This window comes from Arvicanthis niloticus, chromosome 2 (genome assembly GCF_011762505.2).
Source record: "Arvicanthis niloticus isolate mArvNil1 chromosome 2, mArvNil1.pat.X, whole genome shotgun sequence".
Lineage (NCBI taxonomy): Eukaryota > Metazoa > Chordata > Mammalia > Rodentia > Muridae > Arvicanthis > Arvicanthis niloticus.
This window is the reverse complement of record NC_047659.1, coordinates 46,839,467-46,865,606: the sequence shown is the minus strand read 5'-3', so window position 1 is coordinate 46,865,606 and position 26,140 is coordinate 46,839,467. Positions and strand designations below refer to the sequence as shown.

The following is a 26,140-nucleotide window of genomic DNA, read 5'->3' as shown; positions in this document are numbered from 1 at the left end:
ATTCTGATGAAGGGCACAGTGGAAACATCTACTACACAGTCACAACATTTGTTATAAAATACACATTTCAAATAAAAACTCCCAGCACCTAGGAGATGGAAGCAGGAGAATCAGGAGTTTGATTTGCTCCCCGGCACCCCATAAAATAATTTAAAAACTAGGTTGATCAGGTGGACCTTGGCCTGGGACGGGGTACGTGTCCTGCAAAGTTCGGAGATCTGGTGAGCTCTCTCGTGCTTGATTTTCTCCTGCTGATGGATTCATAGGAAAGTAAACGGCTGTAGCTCTGCTCACCGGCTCCAGTGCTCAGCAGTGTGGTGGATGGTATACTGATCGGCAAAATGCATCCGTTTAGTGGGTTTTATAGGGTTTGCATTTTAACAGGGGCTGCTTGCTACATAAACCTCTGTGAGTCCCCAGTGTCCTGAGATGGACACAGCCAAGGTCTACAGCTGTCTTTTTGGAGGCAAGTTTCTGCTTGGCACCAAGAGCTACCAAGTGTCACCCGGGACCACAAAATGCCTGTTGGCCAAACTCACAATTTGTCAAGGGAAATCAGAAAACTGAATATTTGTATGAAATCTTAGGATTTCCTAATGTTGTCACCAAGTAAGTATATTAGTCAATCAGAATTCCTAGAAATTCATTCTTCGCCACAGAAAACACATCTGTGGGGCATATTCAGATTCTGAGACAGCAGCCTCGCTGGCTAGGGAGCCTACCTTTGATTATCTCTCATAAAAAAGAGAACGTTTTGTTACTGAACACAAATTATGTCTCAAAGTGACTTATTCTATACTTCAAGCTTGCTTGTGTTTTTGATGCTGAATTCTGGAGACTTAAAAAAATCAAATCGTTACAAGTTTTTTTCATATATATATTCAGCTCACCTATTGGTTTTAATGGTTAGAATTGTTTTTATAGTCAGCAGAAATAATGCTAGTCATTTTTCACTATAGAATTTCAGGCATTTAAAAAATATGTACTAGTGAGTGCTTTGCTTCTGGTACCCCTGCCTCTGCCTCTATCTCCTTGGTTCCATGTCAGACCAAGCAACCCCATTCATGGGCAACCTTTGTTTTATTCAGCTCAACCCCACATACTGACTCTCTCTCTCCCCCTCTCCATCTCTCTCTCCTCGGAGCTGGATATGGAGTCCAGGGTCTCACAAATGCTTAGCTATACCTCACCCAGCTGCTTGCTTTTGAGGGATGGATGGTTAGTCCTGGTATCTTGCAACTCCATCTGTTTTTATGTTCTTAAAATATGTTTAATGGTGACTACACTTTCTGGGGCTGGAGAGATGGCTCAGCAGTTTAGAGCACTGTCTGCTCTTCCAGAGTTCAATTCCCGGCAACTGCATGGTGACTCATGCTTTCTTAGCTCCCCTGTACTTTTTGGTAGCAAAGTGACCTGATAAACAGTTTTGATGGTGTTTGTTCCTCCAAGAACTCATGAGACCCTCAAAGACTTAATTTCACCAAAGGTTCTTTAGCATAAACTAGCATTTCAGTTAGCTCAGCGGTCCTCAGCCTTCTCCGATGCTGTCTCTTTAATACAGTTCCTCATGTTGTGGTGACCTCCAACCATAAAATTATTTTTGTTGCTACTTCATAACTGTAATTTTGCTACTGTTATGAATTGTAAGTATCTGACATGAAGGTTATCTGATATGCGATCCCTCTGAAGGGTCGATTGCCTCCAAAGGGGAAGAGACCCACAGGTTGAGGAACACTGAGTTAGTGCAAGGGTTCCATTGTCACTGTTTTGAAGTTTTTTCTAGAGACTAAAGACATGAGATACATCATTATTTTGCATATCCATGAGCTTTCATGTTGTTACTATTTTTTCAATTTTTTAAAGTTTTATTTATTTTATGTATATGGGTATACTGTTGCTGTCAGAAGAGGCCATCAGATCTCATTACAGATGGTTGTGAGCCACCATGTGGTTGCTGGGAATTGAACTCAGGACCTCTGGAAGAGCAGTCAGTGCTCTTAACCACTGAGCCATCTCTCCAGCCCCAATTTTTTCAATTTTTAAAATTTATTTTTATTTCATGTGCATTGGTGTTTCGCCTTCATGTATGTCTGTGTGAGGATGTCAGATCCTCTAGAACTAAAGTTACAGACACATGTGAACTGCTATGTGGGTGCCGGGAATTGAACCCAGGTCCCTGGAAGAACAGCCAGGACTCTCAAACACTGAGCCATTTCTCCAGCCTGAGTTTTCATGTTATTATTAAACACAACTCTGAGTGTATGTTTTAGTGAATGGAGGCATAAAAACAAGTGTGAAATGTCAAGCCATTTTCCTAATACTTCGTCAGGAAATTTGTCTCTCCATGGTCATATTCTAAACTGAGTTGGTGCAAGAATATTATGGGTTCTTATCTGAATCAAGCCTGTGCTCCATGATAGGCTCTTTTGGATAAAAGATGATCTAGTTAGACTTTTAAAATTGAATTGCATTACTGTTTAAATAAGAATTGTGTACAAGGCCCTGTAAAGGTACAGTGTGCTACAGTGCAAGAGTGTGTGATGAGTAACTGGGCCCTGGGATGTCTCTACTGAGGACATGGTATTGGAGCTGGGCTGTGTGGTGTGGGGCAGACTGAATAGGCAAAAGCCAGAGATGGTGGTGGGGAGATCATTCCAAGGAGAGTGTGCTGCTGAGTGATGGCCCTGAGTGGAAGGAACAGGAATTATTCCCGTTGTTGAGTGAGTGGAAGAGAGGACAGGGGAGGTATACAGGCTCAGATCTGTAGGGCTACAAGCCACATCAAGCCTTAGGTCTAGTCCTTTAGATTGTAGGTCCCTATAAAGTGTGGTCTAAACCAGGCCACTTGAGACTAAACAGGCATCTACTCCTCTTCCTGAAAGATGACCAGTGAATAGTTACAGTGTTTTAAGAAGGGAACCAACTTGATTAGATCTGCATTTAGAAAGATTCCTTTGTATTAACCAGGCACAGAAAGACTGAGTTTTGTGATTCTTATTGGTATGTGGCAACGATTGTGGTACCACATGTGGTACTGTATGTGACAGCGTGTGGATGGGCATGGGGAGGTTAGGGGAGGAGTGTGTAATTGCAGTCAGATAGGAAAATACAGAAAGTCGTGTTCATGGCAGGTAACTATTTAGAGACATAGAGGTAAGTGGTCCCCACGGACTGGAGAATAAAAGGGAACTGAAAGTCAGGGGACGGAGAAAACGGGATGACTGCAGGTTTTAGAGTCCCTTTTTAAGGGAAAAATAGTGTTCTATTGGAGAGCGTGGTGATGGTGAAACATCTGTGCCAAAACTGTCATTGGGTTATACACCTTAAGCACGAGCTATCTGTTAAGTGAGTTAAATTGCAAAAGTTTTCATTTTGTGGAGAGTTTAAGAAGCCCTCTGGCTACATTTTAAAGAATGATGGGAGAAGGCTGGAAGGATTCATAGCATTGGTTAGAGGCTGTTGCCAGTCATAGCTGTTGAGAACGGGTGAGTCCATGTTAGGAGACATATTTCTGGAGATCATTTATGCTCGTGAACATAAATACACTACTTTTAAAATTAGTTTGGTTTGTTTTGCTTTTAGAAACTGTAGTCTAGGATGGCCCCGAACTCCTTTGTAACTTTGAACTCTAACCCTTCTGCTTCTATCTCCCTAGTTTTGGGGATACAGGCATGCTCCTCTATGCCCAGCCAGATCTTTAAGTTTCATCTTTTCTTTTGGGAACAGGGATCATCACTATGCCCCTGGCTGTCCTGGAAGTCACTATGTGGTTCAGGCCTCAAAGTCTCTGAGGTCCACCGGCTTCTATCTCCTAAGTGCTTGGATTAAATGTGTGTGCCAGTACCCCTGGCCTTATTTTTAATTTTTAATATGGTGTTTTTCCTAAGAAATTAACCTCCTTTTAATTGCCTGATATGTATTATTCAGTATAAGTGTTAATTACTGTGGGACTTTTTCTGTGAATATCTTTTTGTCCTTTCAGTTTGGGGGAAAAATAGATTTGTTAATGTTTATAACAATGTGCCTTTTTTTTTTTTTTTTTTTGAGACCGGGTTTCTCTGTGTAGCCCTGGCTGTCCTGGAACTCACTCTGTAGACCAGGCTGGCCTCAAACTTAGAAATCCATCTGCCTCTGCCTCCCAAGTGCTGGGATTAAAGGCGTGTGGCACCACTGCCCAGCTTAACAGTGTGACTTTAAAAGGATAATTTTGTCATGCTGCCACTTGGATGATCATCCATTAAGAATAGCAGAGAGAGCTGAGGGGACGGTTCAGTGATTAAAGGCTAGGCTCACAATCAAAACATCAAGAATAGCAGAAAGAGCCAAATAAAAAATGATGTAAAACAAACCAAACAAACAAAAAATAATAGGTGAGTCAGATGGACCTTAGCCAGGAATGGGGGGGTCACATCTGGCAACATTCAGGGACCTGGTGAGCTGTCCCATGCCTGACTTTCTCTTGCTAATGGACATCAAGGAATGTAATGGGCCACAAAAGCTGCTGTGCATTGAGGGCTAGTGTGTCCTGTTGGCTCCACGCTCCTAGGTATCCAGTGAGATCTGTTAATGGCATCATGGTTTGCAGGGAAGGACACAGGAAGATGCAGCAATGTGGTGGGTGGGTCCCAAATCCCAGGTATAGAACCTAAGGGTTCACCCCTGAGCCTTGGGCCCTACCCGTTTCTGCAGACCTGTATCTGATGGTGCCTTAAAGGGTTTGTAGCAGTGGCAATGGTTACAGCTAAACCGCAATAGTACCTGTTTATGCCATGCGTTGTACTGGTTGCTTTCTCATATATTTTAGATCACAGGTTTCTCAAAACAAGCTTGAGACTTAAATGTTAAATGTTTTACGTATCATGAAGCTCAGAGGCTAAGACACTTGTCCAGGGCCATCCTCAGTCCTTGATACTGTACCCTACTTCCTTTAAAGTCACACCATCTTTGGCAAGCTTTTTGCAAGACCTAAGGTGGTGGTTTGGTGATTTGCAGGCCGCATAGGTGCACAAGCCTGTCATTCCAGCTCTCAGGAGGTGGGAGCAGGAAGGTCAGTTCAGCATTATCCTCTATGGAGGCTTTGAGGCCAGCCTGGGCTACATGAGACCCTCTCCAAAATAAAAGACAGGAAAAACCAAAACCAACCAACCAAACAAACAAACAAAGAGACAAACAAATTCCAAATACCAGAAACATGAAATCTCCTGGGCAAGATTGCTATGATTTCTGACTCAGGTGACATATGCGTGCTCTGTGAGGACATTACCCTGCTGTTACTTTGACTACTGGTTAATTTCAAAGCTCACTAAATATATATCTTAGGGTTCAGTAAGTCCTGAAAAATCAGCAATGTGAGATTCCACCTTTTGAGGGGTCCTTAAAAACATATTATTGTCTTTTCAAACATGCAATAGAATAATGTAGTGATTTTTTTGTTCTCAACCCTTTTGGTAATTATCAAGGTAGTTATTGAATTTATTTCATTTAAATTTCTGTCATTTGGCTTATTTTGCCAAAAGATTCAGATGTCATAGTTTATGTCCAAATACTTTTTAAAAAAAATTTTTAAAAGATTCCCAGTCCCTGTCATCTCATGTAGTCTACGTTAACCTTGAATTTACTGTGTAGGAGAAGCTGGCCTTGAACTCCTAATTTACCTCATCGTCTTCCCAGTGTTGAATTTATAAGTATGTGCCACCACATCCATTTTGAAATCACTTTATATATGTGTATATATATATATATATATATATATATATATATATGAGAAAATATACATATATGTACACTCACACACACATTTATATGAAGTAAAATACCACAGTGTGAGGCAGAGGGTCAATGGGGACTGTTTCAGTTGTAAGCAGGGCAGTCTCTTGGGATTCCCTGGTGATCTGGTGGTGAAGTTACAGATCCATCGAGTTGAATTACCAACAGTCGCATACAATGCAATTTGTACCAGCATCCCCGCTTCCAGCATTTCTTGTTTCTGGTCCTTCAGCCTTCAGGGCTGCACAGGTAGTTTACAGAGACCTCTGCCTCACCTTCCTTCTCATGGACTTCAGCTTGTCCATCACTTCTTCCTGTACCACACTCTTATGGTGCAGGAGTTTCAAGCGAGATGGACCTGAGGCTGAGAGAGCATCTTTTCTAAATTTTATTTTCTCGGACCTCTGTGCGGTCTTGCAGTTTCCTATAGGCTGTATTTCTGTGGCCGCAGTTAGCATGGTCCTCTGTGCGGTGCATTACATTCTCTCCAAATCGATGATTAGTTCTAAATCATTGGTTCTCAGTGAGGGTAATTTTGTTTTCTGGAACATCTTTGACAATATCTAAAGACGTTATCATTGCTCACAACTGAGAGACAAAATCGACATCTCCTGCTCAGACCCAGGGATACAGCTAACTATTGCTACAAATCATAGAAGGCCCAATAATAAAAGATTATCCAGATTAAAATGTCAGCAGTCTGGGGTCGAGAGACTATTGATTAAATGCAGGCTTATTTTTGGCCTGCTCCTGATGTTAGGAGCTATTGACTAATGCTCATGCTTATTACTTTGTTAAGGGCTTACAAAAATGTACTATTCCCTCCTTTCCCCAAATACACCTGCCCTTCATCTGTTGCCTGTTCACCCTGAGCTGCAGTTCACACAGTGACACATAGTAAATGCCTAGCATTGACGACTCTCCCTGGAGGAGCCGGGACCCAGTGTACAAATTGTGACTTCTGTGAGAAGCACACGTCCATGCTCTCTGGTGTATGTTACTTTTGCCTGGGGGCCTCTTTCTCTAACCCTCATGCTTTAGCTTATATTAAAATATCTTTATTAAACTCTAACTCTGCCTCATAAAAACATCCAGTATTTTCCTATTGTCCACTAGCCTGTAATTTTAAAAAGTTTAGTTTATGTGTGTGTGTGTACACGTGTGTACGTGTACATTGGATCTACAGGTAATTGAGTGATTGACGTGGGTACTGAGAACCGAATCTGGGTCCCCCCTGTGAGATCAATGCATGCTGTTAATATCTGAGCCACCATCCCTCCAGCCCCAGTAACATTTTATATTTCATTCCAGGTTGATCTCCTATCAAGAGTTTTTGGCATTTGAATCTGTTCTGTGTGCTCCAGATTCCATGTTCATAGTAGCTTTCCAACTGTTTGACAAGAGTGGAAATGGAGAGGTGACATTTGGTAAGGGGAAACAAAAAAGATTATAAATATTAAGTAAAGTTCCCAATGCTGGTCCAGTTCTTCACTCCCAGATACAGTTACTAAGTGTATGTTGTTTGTTTAGGGTCTACTCAGTGAGCGAAGTAGGAATTTCCAAAAACGGTTTATAAAAGTAAAAGTGGTGTCATGGTCTTCAGCATGTTAGGGGGTGAATTTATGAATGATGTTGTTAGGGGGATGAATTTATAAATGATGTTGCTCCAGCCCATTCAAACACTCTCACTTGGACTTGCTAAAAGAGTGGAGTGAGCACTTTTCATTGTGGTCCACATGAACCAAAAGTACAAACAGCATCCTTGCCCTTTCATTCTTAAAGGGCTTTGTTTTACTTTAGCTTTGAATAGGGAGTTTGGAGCTTCCCCATGGCATCTTGGGAATATTGCTACGCTGCCATTTTCCATCCACAGGGAAGCTCAGGGAGGATGGAGCCTCCTCCATTTGAGAGCCTTGGTGTTAGGAAACAAAGCCTAGTGAGCAGAATTGTCTGCAAGGTGGATGCAGAAACTGATTTAAATTCTTCTGTAGGAATGTTGTCTCCCAAGTATACAAACTACAAGTTTTCTTTCCTTTCTTTTCTTTTTTCTTCAGCTACCATTCATCTTTAAGGATGATCATTTGTAGAAAGTACTTTATCTTAATGAAAAGTGTGGCTTAATCTTCTCTTCAGCAGCTTTTCAATTAAAAAAAAAAAAAAAAACAATGTAGTGTTTTCCAAAGATTTAGAGCCCCTTCTGCCCCTTCATTTTCTTTTAATACTTGAAAGCATTTTTATTATGGATAAAAACAAATAAGATAAAAATTTCCATCTTTGTAATTTTCAAGTGTTCAGTTCAGCCAGGTTTGGGATGTTCACTTTTCCAGAACTTTCCATCCTCCATGAGTGAAATTGATCCTCTTTTATGGAGTGAATTGCCACAAATATTTGTAAAGAAAACCTTGAAATTCAGGCTTTCCCTAAGTTACAACACTGTTTATCCCCTCTGATGTGTTAATTATAATAGAAGTGTCATTTATTTACACATAAAAGGCATGGTGGCTCACAGTACTGGGAGGCAGAGGCAGGTGAGTCTCTGTGAGTTTGAGGCCAGCCTAGTCTAGATCTAGAACAGCCAGGGCTACATACAGAAACCTTGTCCTAAAAAAACAAAATAAAAACCATAAAGGAAGCAATGTCACCATAATTGTCAGAACAGATAAAGTATGGGTTTGTCAGAAGGACCAGTCGCATCTTACCTGTGATTTGGTGGGCACATTGTCTACTTTGGTATACCCCCCTACCCTGCCCTCTCCATTGGCTCAACCCTCCTCTGTGAAGAACATTTTCCCCTAAAAGTACTCTGCAGAGGTCTTTACATTTCAGCATATAGCTGGGCATCCTCCCTGCTTTGCAGCAAGCTCTGGCCATTTTGACTTTGTGCACAAACACCCAGAGCTATAGAGAAAAGAAAGCACAGGGTCTCTAACACTGAGTTATCCAGTATCAACTCCCAGTGAGTGACAGTGCTGAGCGTTGTCCTTGCAGTAGGTAGCACACGTGTGCACACAGCTCTCTTCCAGCACAGTGATGTTGGGGAACTGGACAGAAGAATTTTAGGGATATGACAGTGTCCCTGTCCTTCTATCATGTGCACATCAAGAATCAGGTTTGTCAGCCAGGTGGTGGTGGCACACACCTTTAACCCTAACAATGGGGAGGCAGAGGCAGGTGGATCTCTGTGAATTCAATGTCTGCCTGGTCTTCAGTTTCAGGACTAGATAGCCAAGGCTATACAGAGAAACCCTGTCTCAAAAAAAACAAAACCAAAACAAAACAAAACAAAAAAAACAAACAAAAAATTGGGTTTCTCAAAATCAAATTCTAATTTATTTTGTCTCCCACCTTAGCGTTCTGTCCCCTCTGTTTGATTGCTTTCCCCGATTTGTGTATGTGTCTCTTTAAATGTCACCGAAGACACTTCATTTAACAGACCATCAACAGATTCCTGTCACTATTGATTAGGAGATTAATATGAACATAGGAAGCAGCTGAGCGGCTGGCACACACCTTACTTCATGAAGATAAAAGCTCATGGATATTATGTCCTAACCTTATTATTTTGGGCTCTTTTGTTTTTCCCTTAACTTATGATTTGTGAGTTAGGATTTTAAGAAATATGGTCAGAATGGAAAAATAGTCTGAGTTTTTAATAACACCTACCATAATCTGAGGGTCATATGAACCCCCTGCCTCAGAGACTTGCTTTCTTTTTTCTGTCCATTATGTACAGATACTCTTATTGTAGAATAACTAGAAGTTCTGAGGTCTTTGCCCTGTGAGTTCTGGTTCTCCTCCCTCCCCCTCCATTTCTCCTTTCTTCCTCCCTCCATCTCATTTTGTAAGGACTTTGGTCATTTCCTCTTCCTGTCCTCTATCCCTAGTTTTGAGGGGTCTACTTTTAGATAATATTTCTCTTTTTCTTCCTTCCTTCCTTCCTTCCTTCCTTCCTTCCTTCCTTCCTCTCTCTCTCTCTCTTTCTTTCTTTTTTTTTTTTTTTTTTTTTTTTTTTTGTGATTCTGGGAGTTGAACCCAGGGTCTCATAAATTCTAGGTAAGCTTTCTGCCACTGAGATCCAGCCCCACCTTAGGCCAGCTTTCTCAACCAATCTGAAAGCAGTGATAATAAAGAAGAGAGTATCTGACTTATGTCTTTGAGAAAACAAGCATCAAAATTGTTATGTCCAGCAAATACCATGTAATAAGACTATCCCAAGACTTCAGCTTTTCTGTGTAAGAAAATTATCAACTTGATGTGTATTTTTTTTTTTTTTTTATAGGATTTGTGGGTCTGTGACGTTAGGTCAGTTTGTATTAGTTTAATAAAATGAATTGCTCTTATATATTTATAGACACATGTTTATGAAAAAGAAATTTGATATTCACTATAGAGTTAAATTCTTTGCACGCTTGCATTTCTTAGTTGGAGCTCTTTAAGGTACAGTTTTCTCTTGTGCACACAAGGGAAAGTAAGGAGCCATATTGGATGCAAACTGCAACAGAGTGGAGACCCAGGCACATTGCCGTTGGTGTGGTCTTTGAACTCAGCAGTGTTGGTGTTATCTGTGTGTTTGTTCATCCTGTTCTCATCCTCCTCTTGTTTTAGATGTGCTTTTGATGCACATTAAGCTGTATATTTAAGCTGTAGCATCATCACAACTCTTTATATGCATAACAGCATCAAACCTTGACTCGAGTGCCAGACAGGGTGGTGTTGTTGCTGTTGTCAGACTGGCCTCCATTCTGCAGAGAGGACTTACATCAAGGCCTTGTAACATTTCAGAATGAGAGCTCAGGAAAGGATTCTGGAGTTCTATCTTTGTTTCATTCTTTTTTAAAAATGAATAAGTAAATAAAGCTTTAGTTAATATTTTTCTCCTTGATAATCTTTAATAAACTTTTAATGCATGCTGTGGGTAATTACTTAATGGCGTGTGTCTCTGTTACTGCTAGATGGCCTGAGCCTTGTGGAGACCATTGCATGTGCTGGATACAGTGTCCGTGTGCCGTGTCTCACTGTTACCCACTTGTGTGCTGGTATCCTGCTGGGTAGAACTAGGTAGCGGTAACCTGATCCCTGTCAAGTGGTAACACTGCATCCTGCTGTCATATGCTGCCTTGTATTTATCTTAAAAACTTTTAAAGAAGGTATTTATTGCTCTAACAGAGATTGGATTCTAAAATAAACAAACATAATCAGAAGAAACTCTTACTTGTTTACTAATAAACATGTATAAAACATACTATCTGCTCTAGAATTTCTATTAAACACGTGTGCACATTGAACTCCAATGGGTTTCTTAGGACTGGAAACTCGTCACACTGCACTTTCCCAAGGACACACCCATACTGCACAAACCTTTTAAATGCCTTTTGATATGGTACTGTGTTGTCCAGGATGTACAGGGTACAGCAAGAAAAAAAAATGCATTCCACACATGCCTTTAAAGTGGACTCTCCTCCAAGGGGAAGCCATAACAACAGTTATTATTCCAAGTGTCAGGACAGGGTAGTGTAAATGCCAAGAACCCTGCACGTGCCCTTTCTCTGTGGAGAATAACTATGGACATGGATAGTGTGAGGGGCTAGTGGCCATAGACTATGATAATTTGGTGTACAATAGAGGCACATGGGTATTTGATTAAATCAGGAAGAAAATTTAAGATGCTTTGTATTGCTTTCGGGCATCAAAAAGGACCATTTTGAGTAAAATACACAAAGCTACTAAAGTAGCTCAGAAGATGACGTTGAAGAGAGTACCGCCTGGGTTTTAAGCCACTTGATGGTAGACTGTTAGGACTTGTAGCTTCTGTGATGTTCTTTAACTGTGAACTCATCTTTCCTGAGAAATGAACCTTTATGTATATTTGGCAGCAGGACTCCTCTATTTGACTGATCACACAGTAATCCCTTCTGGAGGTAGGTAAAGGGTTAACAGACACCTTTCCCCATCCCAGAATGCCTGGGGAGTTCACCTAGGACACTAATTCCTTCCTGGAAGTAGAGGGGAAGTAGAGGCAGAAGCTGAGGGAATCTGCATGCTGAGGTCGGGACTTCCTCCACCACTTCCTGGTGTTGATCTTTTCTGTTGTTACGTTGTTGCTGTTTGTTTTCTTTCCTGGGTTCCTGGCTCTTCCTCCTCTTTCCTCCCAATTTTTCCTTCACTGGAAAGCACATCCACACGTCTCACTGTTGTGTCTGTTCAGTTGTACACAAGGATAGTCACAAGGGCCACTCTGACTTCACCCTAAGAACTGTGCAGGTGAAACCCAGCTCTTTGAGGAAAAAAAAAATTCCCTTGGCAATAAAGAATGTTCGGTCTCAAGCCTTTAAGTTGGAAGCAGCGGCTCCTGCTGGAAACCTTGAAATCAGATGTCAAGCTGGGCTGATGGTAGGCGGGCTGTGTCACGGGGCTGATGGCTTGTATACCTACAGGAGGAGTTCTCTGGCCACAGCGTTGGTACAGCAGCTCCTTCCAGGCTCATTCATGGAGCAGGCATGGTGGCAGTCTTGGAGAAGAGTGCCAGCCCCGGTCAGAGGTAATTTTGTACTGCAGAAAGGTGCTGAAGACCCTGCAGGAAGCATCCATAAGAATCAGGGGAGGGATGAGGGGGGATGAGATGGGGAGACACAGTGTGGGTTGCCGGGGAAACGGAAACCTCTGTTAAGACATATATATTTACATAATATGTATGCTTCAGTGTGTATTTCACCTAGTCCAGTCTTCATAAGTGACTGATACAGCTAAACTGACTAATATACTGTTTTTTGGGGGGGACAATTTTACATTCTCACATTCTCACCTTTACCTGCTCTCCAGACAAATCACATGCTCCTCTCCCTTTGAGCAAAGAGAACATAATGACAAGCTACTTTTGTCATCTGGCCCCAATTCCCTCTTTTTAAAGGAATTATAAAGCGCCTTTTTCCTAAGCCCATGTTCTCTGCAGGAAGTGAAAAAGTGGTCTATTGTTTTCTCTGTCAGAAACATGAATGGACTTCCTGTTTCTCTCAGCAGCGCCAACCTAGTATAGCCTCCTGGATCATGATCTTGCTGCCAAGATGTGATAGTCATGCCAGCCCAGAACCGTGGCCGTGGAAATAGTGCTCACAAAGAGTGCTATTTAGAGCTAAAGTCCTTGTTTGCCACTGGAAGATGGGATTCTCTTTGGGTGGGAAACTTGTTACGCAGAGAGATGGATCAGGTACACTCAGGGTTCGTGGTGCTCTCCCCTCTCAGGTCATGCAAGACCTGGTGACCCAGGAAGATAAGTGCAGCAGCTGATGGAGCTATTGCCTCGTGCAGGTATCCGCTCCTTAGATCTAGGGCTTCTACATGGTTTTGTTTTATAAACACATCCCAGTGAAAGGACAGTAGCAACTATAAATTAAGTATCCAGTAGTTCACTAAATCATCTCTGTGACATTCCTGAGCCAACTTCAGGCAACGGTGATAGAACAGGGACAGATTGGACATGACATCTCAAGAGGTGCCGGGAGAGGCTCACAGTCTTAGTAGCCCTAGTCATTATAGTTGAGCCTGGGGAGTGACAAAAAAGGACTGAAGGTATCATGGAATCGTTAATATACTGGGAATGATGTCACCATGAAACCACACACAGAGCTGTCAGGGGACCATTTGGGGAGAAGTGGAAAATGCCATTTCTGTGTTTGAGAGCCTCCTATGGCTAATTTAGATCACTATCTTAATTGCTCTAACAGCTCTAAGTTCTCAGAGTCTGCTAGGAGGTTAGTGAGAAAGAGCTTCCCATTTAAGTTTTCATTACAGGGCTGGGGTTCAGCTCTGTGGTGGAGTGCTTGCTTAGCACTGGCTGGGCATGGGGTTGATTGTTAGCCCACTTTAACGGGAGTTTTAACTATAAAGATTGTTTTCAAATATGTTTTTATAAGTTTAGTTTGTGAGCCTTGTATGGTAGCTCATGCCTGTAATCTCAGCCTTCAAAAGGCTGAAGCAGGAGGATTGCCAAGAGTTTAAGGCCATACTAGGTGACAGTATGAGGCCCTATTTCAGATAACAAAACCAAGCCAAACACAATTATGCCAGGCCCGATAGTGTCAGCCTGTAATCCCAGCTACTTGGCGGCTGAGATGGGAGGATTGTAAATTCAAAGCCCTCTTGGGCTTCAGAGTAAGTTCAGGCCCAGCCTAGGGAACCAGGTCCTGTCTCAAAAAAAAAAAAAAATTGGGGGCTGGGGGTGTGGGGGAGGTGCTACAGATTAGGAGGAGGAAGCTTACCCAGCATGCTCAAGGTCCTGGGTTCAATACCCAATAAATTAACTAATAATTAATTAATAAAGAAAGACAATTTAGTTAGTAAATATCCTTTTGGTGATTTTGGAAAAAAAATTAAAACCATTAAATTTTGTTTGTTTGTTTGAAGGCTTCTGAGTCTTTGACTTTGAGGCTGTTTTGCATTTAAGATTCTGATATTTTCAAACCATATACAAGGAATCTGGTTTTATCTGCAGTTACATAAAGTTATGCAGATAGCTTTCCTTTCCCTTTGTTTTAGAGCATCAAGCTAAGTAGAATCAGACCTGCCATGCAGCAGTATGTACATTTTATATTAAATAATTGAATGTTCTGAGTTACACCTTTCAAGCTAGAAGTTACTATGAAATAACTTCTTTTCTTCAAGCCATCTTAGTATAACTTCATATATGCAATGGTTTATTCTTATCCTGCATTCCATTGCACTTTTTAATCTTTTAACTTAAGTACCTTTTTGTTAGATTTGTTTTGTTTTGTTTTTGAGAAATGGTCTCACTTTGTAGCTCTGGCTAGCTTGGCACTTCTAATGTAAAACCGACTGACTGCCAGTTCACAGAGATCCTCCTGCCTCTGTCACCCAAATACTGGGATTAAAGGCCAGCATTACCACATCTGGCTGGTTTGACTTCTAAAATAAGTAAAGCTAGGTTATTTTGAGAACAGAGTGATTTAATTATATTAGATGGGTCCTAAAAATATTTATATTAGCATTCCATATTTTAAACATTTTACAATACTCACTGTTTTAATTAATTTATAAGCTTTAGTATATTTACAACCTGAAATTTTATTTATATCCCCCCTTCATCCCTCTTGAGTAGAGGATACTGGGGATTGGATCCATGGTCTCATTCATGATAGGCAAGCATTCTACACAAGCTACACCCCAGACCCTAGCTTTAAGGGTGATCTTTTGTCTTGCTTTGAACAAGAACCTAATTAATTGATATTGACGTCTTTTTAGAATAAAAATCCCACACAGTGTTTAGCTATGTTTACTTAAGCTTATTGACGTGAGTTGACAACTCTGAGGTCTTGTTGCTACTTAGCTAAGAAATCTGAATCCATTGAGAGAGAAGATGAGAATCCTGTCTCCCCAGTGACATCCAATGCCTCCTTCTGACTTTGCTGCATCCTGTGAACCAGAGCTGTTACCCTGAGTCCAGATTGCTAGGAGAGTTCCGCCCAAATGCAATGTTTTCATTAAGAAAAAGGGTCCATAAAACAAAGGAATCCATCACTCCACTGCCAGTTATAAGACTGGCGTTGTATTCAAAGACTGTCAAAATCGGAGAAAACAACATAGTTAGTGGCAATTGTAAAACATCAAACCTGTGTTTACTAATTCTCTAAGATAATTGATAGCTATTGATGGTAAAAACTCTTTCACTAATAAAATTGGCTTAAATTGGAAAATAATTTAGTTAAGACATTACTAAAAAGGCTTGCTGCTTTCTTAACTTTGCTAGTGATTTATTTTTTATTTTTTTGGCATGAGCTTCTAAATTAGTCTACCCAGTCTATGCTTGTTAAAGTACCAGTCATTTGTGAACCAATTTTCATAATAAATGTAAAACTGTAAGAAAGTGAATGATCTCGCTGCTGCATGAAGACAAGCAATGGAGTTCTGGTTGTGTCTTACAGCGTGACTGGTACCTAAGGAGAAGTTAGCATGCCGTGGATGGTTCTTCATTGACAAGCGGATCACTAATTTCACTTATCTTAAAATATTTTAATAGTTCAGACTAATAATCATGGATTTTAGGGGGATTTCAAGGCTTTGTGGCAAGACCCTATTTTTGACACTATCAGCTTTTAATAAGGTGCTTTACTGCTGAGCTAATGATACGCTGTTGGTAGTATTTCTTATAGCTATCTTCAATAGTCATATTCAGGCTAGTGTGAATGTAATAATCATGCCTCAATCAAACCATACTTAGTATGACAAATATTGCATTATACTGTAATTTAGGTATTCACGCTTCTGATAAAAGGCTTAATTCGACTCCTTGAGGAACCAGGGAAACACTATTGATTTTATGCTGGAATGTAAAGTAGCAGCTATTTATATTGCAAGATAGAAATCGCTTCCTAATTAAAATTAAATCAAGAGAAATTAAGAATCTCACGGCCTTCTATGTAGCGGTATACAATCTTAAGTGAAAAATTATACTTTGTATCAGTTGTGCTCCTGCATGGGTTTCTGGGCACAAAGAGATTTGCAGTTCCTCTTGGTAAAAGCAGCCCGTCTTGACTTTTTAAACGTTTCTTAATTCTTCTCTGTAGGAGCATTGCAGTGGATTGGGTGAGTCGTTGATCAGCGGGACTGATTCGTTTTTCTTTTCCCTTTTAAGAAAATGTCAAGGAGATTTTCGGACAGACTATTATCCATCATCATATCCCTTTTAACTGGGACTGCGAGTTCATCCGGCTGCACTTTGGGCACAACCGCAAGAAGCACCTGAACTATGTGGAATTCACTCAGTTCCTCCAGGTAGGTGCCTTACACTCGTATTGTCTAGCACAGAGATTGAGGATGTCCCCGTCTCACCTCCATTCCTCATTTTCCTCTCATGGAAGCAAGCTCTTTAAACTCCTGCAGCCATTTTCTTTCAGCCTGCACTTGCATTTATTTAAGTAGTCAACTTATATTATCCCTTCTTAATTTTTCTGCTTTTAGAAAAATGTTTCGTTGAATTCTACTATGTGAGGTTCAGAGTTCCTTTGCCTCTCACTGCCAAGCACAGGCTCAGATGTTTACCACCTTCAACCTTTCTATAATTATGTCACAAGCTTGTTTAACACAATAGTCATAGAAGTGAGTATAATTTCATTAATATAGCCCTCCATGCCTGTGAACTTTGTATCTGTAGAGCCAAGAAAATTATTGAAAATAATCTGGAAAAAAGTTGCATCTATATTGAACATGCACAAACTTTTTTTTCTTGTCATTATTCCTTGAACAATAAAGTGTAATTACATTTACATAGTATCCACGCTGCATTAGTGGGATTTTTTGTTTTGTTTTTCTTTTCCTTTTTCTGAGACAAAGTTTCTCTGTGTAGCCCTGGCAGTCCTGGAACTCACTCTATAGACCAGAGGGGCCTCAAACTCAGAGATCCACCTGCCTCTGCTTCTCAAGTGGCTGTGATTAAAGGTGTGTGCCACTACCTCTCAGCAGCATTGAGTTTTAGAAGCAGTGTAGAGATTATTTCAAGTACATAAGAAGGGCTTGTGAGCTGGATCAGAGAGTTAAGGCAGATGCCACCAAGCTTGGTAACCTGAGCTTGATATATTAAAGTCATATAGTGGAAAGTGAGAACTGAATCTTGCAAGCTGTCTTCTGACCACCCATGTATACCATGGTGCATGCATGTGTGTGCACATGCACACACACACACATGCACACACGCACATGCATACACACAAATGCACACACACATGCACACACACAAATACATACAGAGGTGAGGGAAATACACTAAATAATAAATGCAAAAACATCGGATGTACACAGGCTGTGTAGAAGAAATGATTTAAAGCATGTGGGGGAACATGAGTAGGCTCTCTGCAAATAGTGACCCGAGGTAAACCTCTAATTCATGACTACAATTATAAATTTGTTTAGGGTTTGTTTACTTTTCTACTTAGTAATGTGTAGGTCAGCCGGGTGGTGGTGGCACATGCCTTTAATCCCAGCACTTGGGAGGCAGAGGCAGGTGGATTTCTGAATTCGAGGCCAGCCTGGTCTATAGAGTGAGTTCCAGGATAGCCAGGACTACACAGAGAAACCCTGTCTCGGGAAAAAAAAAAAAAAAGTAATGTGTAGGTCCCTTGTTCTGGAGGGTATCCCACGATGATCTCCCAGCTGGGGACAGGGTAAGAGCAGAGAGGGTTCGCTACTGTCTTCGTGCTGCCTCCGGCATCTGCACTGTCTGTAGGTCTCCGGCCTGGCCTGATGCGGGAGAGGTCGGGGCCAAAGAACACAGAGCACGAGCAGGAGGGGAGATTGCCTGCCCCCGCTGTTGCCTCCGCTCACTTGCTCGCTGCCACTGTCACTGACTGGTCTCTCCCAAGTGTTGCACCTGTCTCTCCGCGCTGGCAAGGAGATAGCTTGGTGTCTCAGGCAAGTTCTGGGAAAGCAGATCTCTCCCCAAGTGTTACAGCTCTTGTGACAGAAACTCTCGGACACCAGGATGATTCTTGAGCACTTTACTTCCCCTAAATAGAGCCCTTATATACAGTTTCAGGGTGGGTTAGGGTCTGGCAGCTGATAATGCCTATTGGCTTGGTCTGAGAGCTTGGAGATACCTCATCTGCATGTGGGAGGGCCTGAGACACTGTTCCTTGTGACTGATGGTTATAGACCTCTCTGTGGGAGGAGTTGTTGGAGGGCTGAAGCTAAATGAAAAGAACCAGGGCCCGGGAGCAGAGCTGAACTTCTGCTGTCCAATAAGGTTCCGGGGTTCCAAGCTCATGCTTGACCAAGCACCCAGCTGCTTCTCACAGCCCACCGCCCCACAGTAATGTTAACTCATTCAGTCGTTGCTGTTGTTATTAAAGTCTCCTCAGTGCAGTTAAAGCCCAGCCCAGTTAAATCTTATCAATTTCCTATCAGTGACACTCTCCAGGAGTCTCCCATGTGAGCAAAAATTGAGGGTCAGGCGTATGGCTCTGTGCCTGGCATGCATGCTATCCTAGTGTAGCAGAGGATAAAAAAATAGGGGAGAGGGGGGGTAAATTTCCATATAAAGTATGACGCTAATCCTTTAGAAGTAGGCTGTTTGCTGGTTTTCAGTACAGTAATGGCATTTGCAACCTCTATCAGACGTTTTCATAAAGAACAGCCTGGTCTGTTTTAGGAGTCCTCCCATCAACACTTCTCCAGCTTCTGGGGACTATGAATCTGCCTTTTGTTTTTATGGATGTACCTAGTGTAGACATATGAATGAGATTGTATGACAAAATATTTGGTGTGTCTTTTTCCTCCACTTAACATAATATTTAAGATAACTATCAAATCCCAGCACTCAGGAGGCAGAGACAAGCAGACTTCTCGAGTTTGAGGCCAACCTGGTCTACACAGAGAGTTCAACCTCAGCCAGGGATACATAATAAGACCCTATTTCAAAAAAGAATTAGCAATATTGTGAATGGAGTTATAGCTCAATGAAAGAGCACTTGCCTAGTGTAGGTGAAGCCCTAGATTCAATCCATACAGAACAACCACTAGGCCTTTAGCTGGGTATAATTGTTCACACTTGTAGTTTTTGCATTTAGGAGGCTGAGGCAGGGAAATAGGAGTTCAAACCTGGGCTGTATGAGAAGACATTGTCTCAAGTAACAAGCAAACAGAACGACAAAAAAACTACCCACATCATGTGGTGATGATACTCCCTTTATTTCTCTTTTTCGACCTAATATTCATTGTATGACTATATTTTTGTCCACTCATCTGACCTTCTGGTTCTTGTGCACCGGAGCTCCTACAAATATTCACATGCAAATATTCATTAGATGACCCATTTTCAATTCTCTTGTGTATATACGTAGAGACAGAATTGCAGTCTTAAAGTCCTCTATTAACTCCCTTTGTATCCCTCTATTCGGTCTTTCCCTTTTGTGGTGATGGTCATAGCACCCAGGACCTCGTACATGCTAGACAATACTCTCATTGAGCTGTGTCCTGGTCCCTTTGTCTGACATTCTGAGGAAACACTGGACTGTTTTCTAGAGCAGCAGCACCAGGAAATGGTGCTATTATGGTCTGAAGGTGAAGCTGAGCTTGCTACTCTCTGGTTGCTGTCACCTTCAGCCTGAAGAGCCCTTTTGCCCTTTTGGTAAATTGCACATCTCCTGTTCCCTGGATTTCATCATTTCTTAATAGTGGTTTTCTTCTTTGTGAAGGAATGTTTCCCGTATTGGCCCTCCAAAAAAATTAAAATAATTTTGAGACTTTTCTCATGTGTGAAAAGCTTCCATCATTAGACGTAAATGGTTTGATTGGGTGTTGGTTTTTAAGGTGTTTCTTGTATGCTTTCTGCTTTGTGGTGTTGACATTAAGAAACCCAGTGCCATTCTCATTGCAGATTTCTCTTGCATCCTGGGGGTTTTTAGGATTCTCCACCCAACCGCTGCCACTGCCACACCTTTCTCTCATTACCAATGATTGGTTTCTTGACTGGTTGTTTTCAGGTCTTGATCAATAAATTGAAATAAGGGCATCCACAGATGCAGTCTCAAAGAAGCTTTGCTCAGGAGCAAAGTGATAGTACAGAGAGCACACATCAAAACACATGGAAACACACAGAAGCAAGCAGCAGTTGCATGACCACAGAGGGGTCATGAGCTCGAGGGTGTTGCCTAGGGCTTCTTTTATGGAGGAAAGGGAGGGAGGGAGGAAGGGAAGGAGGAAGGAGAGACTTGTTACTAAAGAGCATAACATGGGTAGTTCTCTACTTCAGTTGACAAATTTGAGTTAACCTTTACTGCCCATACTCTTTCCCATAATGCACCTGATTTTAATTATAAGCATACCCCAGTATACATAGGGGTAAGATGGTCAATAGCAGAACCAGCAGGATGGCTCCGTGGGTAAAGGCACTTGCCACCAGATCTGATGAACTGAGTTCAATCCTTAGGACCCATATGATAGAAAGAGAGAACCGACTACCATAAATTGCCCTTTGGCATCCACATGCATGCTATGATATCATGTGTTACTGGGCATTCATGAGGAAATTTCAGTTCTTGAAATTATTTTCCTCTTTGCATTTTTCTTTTAATTTTCAGTCTGTTTTTCTTCTGGCTCTTTAAAGTTTTTAAATGAATATTTGTTATATTTTGAAAATTTTAAGAGTTCTCTTGGTTTTCTGAATATTCCTTCTGAAATTTTTATCTGTTTGTTTGTTTGTTTTAATGGCATTGCTGGGTGTGGTAATATAGTCTGTGGGTTGAGAAAGGGAGAAAATTCCAAATTGGAGTTTAGCTTGGGATACACTTTAAGACTTTGTCTTAAATAAATAAATAGCAAAACCCCCCAGAAAAATAGCATCCCGTCCTTAGAGTGTTATACTGTTCTCCTCCACCTCTTCACTGATATTAAAGATGAGGCTTTCAGTTTCATTTCCTTCAGAGTATATTTGTTACAAATTTCATTTTTCTCCTTCTGTTTCCTCTTTCTGTTTGCTTCTTAAAAAGGTTTATTTCTTACATATATGTGCCTGTGTATGCTCATGTGTACCATGTGTCTCTAGATGTCCTTGGAGGGCCAGAAGAGGACATTGATTCCCCTCCCAGAACTGGAGTTACAAGTGGTGTAAGCCACTCAGGGTGGGTGCTGGGAACTGAGCCTGGGTCCCCAGCTAGAACAGTGAGCACTATGAACCCAGGAGTTGGCTCTCCAGCCTCCTTCTGTTTGTGTTTCCTGCCTTAGCCCCTTGAGTGCTCAGACACCCAGCTTCTACGTTCTCTTCTTGTCTGGGTCTCTGTTTTTTCATAGTAGAGGCATTTGTTGGGTCTGATGGTCCTTTGTTCATATTTAAGAGTAGGACTTACTGATAACTATGGGTTTATGGTAGTCAGTTTAGTTACCTTTCTATTGCTGTGACAAAATACGGTGACCAAGCCATGGAACATGTAGAAGACAGCATTTAATTGGGCTTGTGGATTTGGGGGTTAGAGCCCACGATGGAAGAACAAAGGCGTGGGAGCAGGAATGGTTGAGAGCTCACATCTTGATTCATAAGCAGGAAGCAGAGATAACTCAATATGGCATTTTTGAAACCTCAAAGCCCTCCCCTGGTGGCATACTTTCTCCATCAGGGCCACACCCCCAAAGCCTCCCCAAATAGCTACCAACTGCTGGAGTCCAAGTAAGCGCGAGCCTGTGGGGGCCATTCTCTTTTACACAGCCAGCAGAGGATTTATTAACTTTAGACCTGGCTGTAAAATGCTGTGGTGAGGCCATTTGTTGGAATCCTGGGACTCCCCTGTGTTAAGGCCTTTGGATTAGTGAATGAGTTCATCTGCTCTATTTAAGAAATGGTTACCTGGGCTGAGGAGATGACTCAGCATGTATAGTGCTTGCTTCACAAGGATGAGAATCAGTTCAACCCCTAATACTCACACCAGAGAAGGTGGGTGGGCATGTTTACATGATGGGATACCTGTAATCCCAGGGCTGTGTGAGGCAGAAGCAGGAGGACCACTGGACTTGATAGCTGCTGTCCTGGCTCCGGGTTCGGTGAAAGAGTCTGTCTGAGGGGAGTAAGGGGATTGTAAGGTGAGAGCATAGCGCAGGACGGCCGGTGTCCTTCTGTGGCTTCTACTTTCCATGCATGCATACTCTTACACACCACACACATGCTCACACACAGACACACACAACACCTCACACACACACCACACACACCACACACACAATACCACACACACCACACATACCACACACACAATACCACACACATATACACATACACACTACTCATACCCCCCACACTACATATACCACACACACAATACCACACATAACACATATACACATAACACTACACACCACACACACTACACACACATCACCCATACCACACACACACCACACACATACACATACAGACTACACATACCACACACATACTACACATACCACACACACAATACCACACATAACACATATACACACAAAACTACACACCACACATACTACACACACACACCACACATACCACACACACAACACCACACATATACACACACATATACACATACCACACATACTACACATATCACACACACACACACACTACACATACCACACACACACAATACCATGCATAACACATATACACACAACACTACACACCACACATATCACACATACACCATAACACACCACACACACACCACACACAGACACACACACACACAATACCACACATACATACACACACACACTTCATATATACCACAATACAACACTACACACATACACACACATTACACATACCACACACACAATACCACATATAACACACAATACTACACACTACACATATTACACACACACCACACATACCACACACACACACCATAACACACCACACACAACACACACACACGCACACACACACACACAGAGCAGTTACCTGTCTACCCATCAGCCATTAGCCTAGCCTCTCTCTGCCTTCTACTAACGCTGGCAGAAAACTTAAAAGGTTGCCAGAAGAACCAAGGCTGATGGAAGTTGGTGTAGAAAACAACCCTGAAAGAGGGAAATAAACTTAAATCCATGTCGGTAGCAACTGTCCATAGCCTCCAGCTCTAGTCTCTACCCAACAACCAGACTACAAAAAATCCAAGTCTCTTATTCAAAGTCTTAGTCAAGGCTGGCTTTGAACTTCTCATCCTTCAAACCCCACCTCTGGAACTAAATGTGTGTGCTTACATATTTTGCATTTCCAATGGGATCCCAGCCTTTATTTGATCCTCATGCCAACCATGCCTGGAGGGCTCATGCCGCCTCTGTAGAGCCATCTAGAGTTCTTGACCCACTGAAAGATTTAGAAGGTTTGATAGACTTGTCTTTAGTTCTTATCCTGCTGAGAATTATTTGAACATCTATTATGAAATCTCACACACATATAGAAAACCACATAAAACAAGTGGATAGCATAATGAATTATAAAACAAATATTTGCTAAGTTAATTTTAATGACTTGAATTACTATTGAGATATCAAAAGTCCACGGGAAATATAATTAAAACCAGATGTGGTGGTTGCATGCATATAGTTCTGGTACTTGGGAGCTGAAGGCAGAAGAATCAGGAATTCAAGGCTAGCTTTGGCTACACAGAGTTCAAAGCCAACCTGGACTACATAAACGAGACCCTGGTTTTTGTTATGTTGTTTTTTTAAAGATATGCATACATACATAAAAAATAAAAATTATTTTATTTATCTATATGCCCATTCATCCATATACCCAGCCCCCAGCCCCCTAAAGTACTTTAAATGTCAGGAAAAGGAAAGCCAGTACTTTGGTGAATGGATGCAATGACAATATTCCATCTTACCTTTGGACAAGCTTTAAATGTGACTGTAATTTGCAGCTGCATGGAACATGAGCATGTGAATACACATCACATGTTGTGCCAGCTCATCCATTTGGATTACATCATGAGTGCCTAAGACAGAAATGTTCTGGTTTAGACTTTGGTCTCATACTCCTGGGTACATTTTACTTTTTTTTTTTTTTTTTGGTTTTTCTAGACAGGGTTTCTCTGTATAGCCCTGGCTGTCCTGGAACTCACTCTGTAGACCAGGCTGGCCTCGAACTCAGAGATCCACCTGCCTCTGCCTCCCAAGTGCTGGGATTAAGGGCGTGCGCCACCACTGCCCGGCTCATTTTACTATTTTTATTGATATCATTTGTTAAAGCACTTGGTTTTACAGCAGTTCAAAACCTGGGCGAATTTCTGGACTTCAGCTCGAGAGTGACTGTTCCCAAGTCCTGACAGACTGATAATGAACACAGCTTATAGTTTCCTGTCCCTAACTTTCGATTAGAATTAGGAAGCATCACCATTGGCATTTGGTAGAGTGTCATTCACACTTTGTTCATTTAAAAAGAAAAATCATTTGAAAAAAAAAATGGTGTCTGATGCAGGGAGGAGAGAGACCCATTGGCTCCGATTGCAACATTTAAAAATGAAAAACTGAAACTGAATTCAAACTCTTAATTCAGGAAGCTCTTATGGATGGCAAGTCTTCAAGAGTAAATCACTGTGTATTATAGCAGCTGGAAGCAGGCAGAAAAAAAACAACAACAACAACAAAACGCTGGATACTTTGTTTTCAGTCATGGAATTGGTCCAAGAAAAGTCGGAAGGTTCCCTTTCCCTCTCCTTCGGTAACTGACAGTTCTGATCCACTCTCTTTCCCCAAGGACTACTATGTATCACATCTGTCAGCCTTGTGAACAAATCAGATGCTTTATTGTGAATTCAGAGCCGCAGAACGTGTCCTCAGGATATGCTCCACTTAAACGCAGTTTCTCTCTTCTCCCTGCAGGAATTGCAATTGGAGCATGCAAGGCAAGCTTTTGCGCTGAAAGATAAGAGCAAAAGTGGCATGATCTCAGGTCTGGATTTCAGCGATGTCATGGTCACCATCCGGTCCCACATGCTCACTCCTTTTGTGGAGGAGAACCTGGTCTCAGTAAGTATGAAGACGGGCTTCACTTTCCACTTCCTGAACAGTTTGTGAATGACTGGGTTCTGGAACACCCTCTTGGCTCTTAACTAACCAGGCTTCATGTTTAGGTGTTAGAAGGTTAAACTGTGTGACTCTGTGTGTGTGTGTGTGTGTGTGTGTGTGTAAGGTGAGTGGTGGTTTTTTTCCTCAGGTTTTAACTTTATCCAGAGCTACCATCTTGCTCTCATGTATTTCCATTTATGATGTCCAGTCCAAGGGACATGGGAGTTCATAGACAAGAGATGGTGATTTCTGTACTTCTCTGCAGCCTTGCTATATCATCTTGGCTCTGTCACCTCCCGCCCCAAGCTCTGGCAGTCTAGATACCATGACTTGTTCCTCTGTGTGCTGGAGGAGTACTCCCTGGCCTCTGCACATTTAATAACCACGTTCATGTCAGAAACATGGAGGAAATGTGGGGCCAGCAGCCCCTGGAGTTGTTGCCCTCTGCCCTTTCACCTGTGCACTTAGAGCGTATGTACCAGACATGGGTCTTTTGTTCTGTCAGAGTGCAAATCTCTCTCAGATAATCATGTGGACCCACAGCAAACTCATGCCACCCGCTTCCTCACACGGTGGTGAAACTCTCCTCACCTGCTTTCGTGTCCGCACACTGTGTTATGTGTAAGTTTTTGATTACTGCTTGTTTAGAATGGAGGAGAGCCAATGGGTACGTTTGTTGTTTCAGCTGAAGATCATTATCCGAGACTTACGCTGGGGTAGAAAGATCAACTTCTGGTCTTTCTCTTCAGTGAATTTGAACATGGAGCATGTCATTCTCCCCTTCACATCTCACCCCTGTCCCTGCCTGCTTCTGTACTTTCACCTC

The 26,140-nt window shown here is 41.8% G+C and overlaps 1 protein-coding gene across 3 annotated transcripts in view; it reads left to right on the top strand.

Moving 5' to 3' along the window:
• Slc25a12 (solute carrier family 25 member 12) overlaps positions 1-26,140 on the top strand; it is a 91,830-nt gene that overhangs the window by 28,265 nt on the left and 37,425 nt on the right. For 2 of the 3 annotated variants that reach the window (XM_034495102.1, XM_076928895.1), the window contains exons 4-6: positions 7,078-7,193; positions 16,412-16,551; positions 25,129-25,275. In XM_034495102.1, the coding sequence (XP_034350993.1) occupies positions 7,078-7,193; positions 16,412-16,551; positions 25,129-25,275 (403 nt within the window). Of the gene's footprint in view, positions 1-7,077; positions 7,194-12,200; positions 12,305-16,411; positions 16,552-25,128; positions 25,276-26,140 lie in introns of those variants that run through there. The other variant, XM_076928896.1, reaches the window with a different exon arrangement.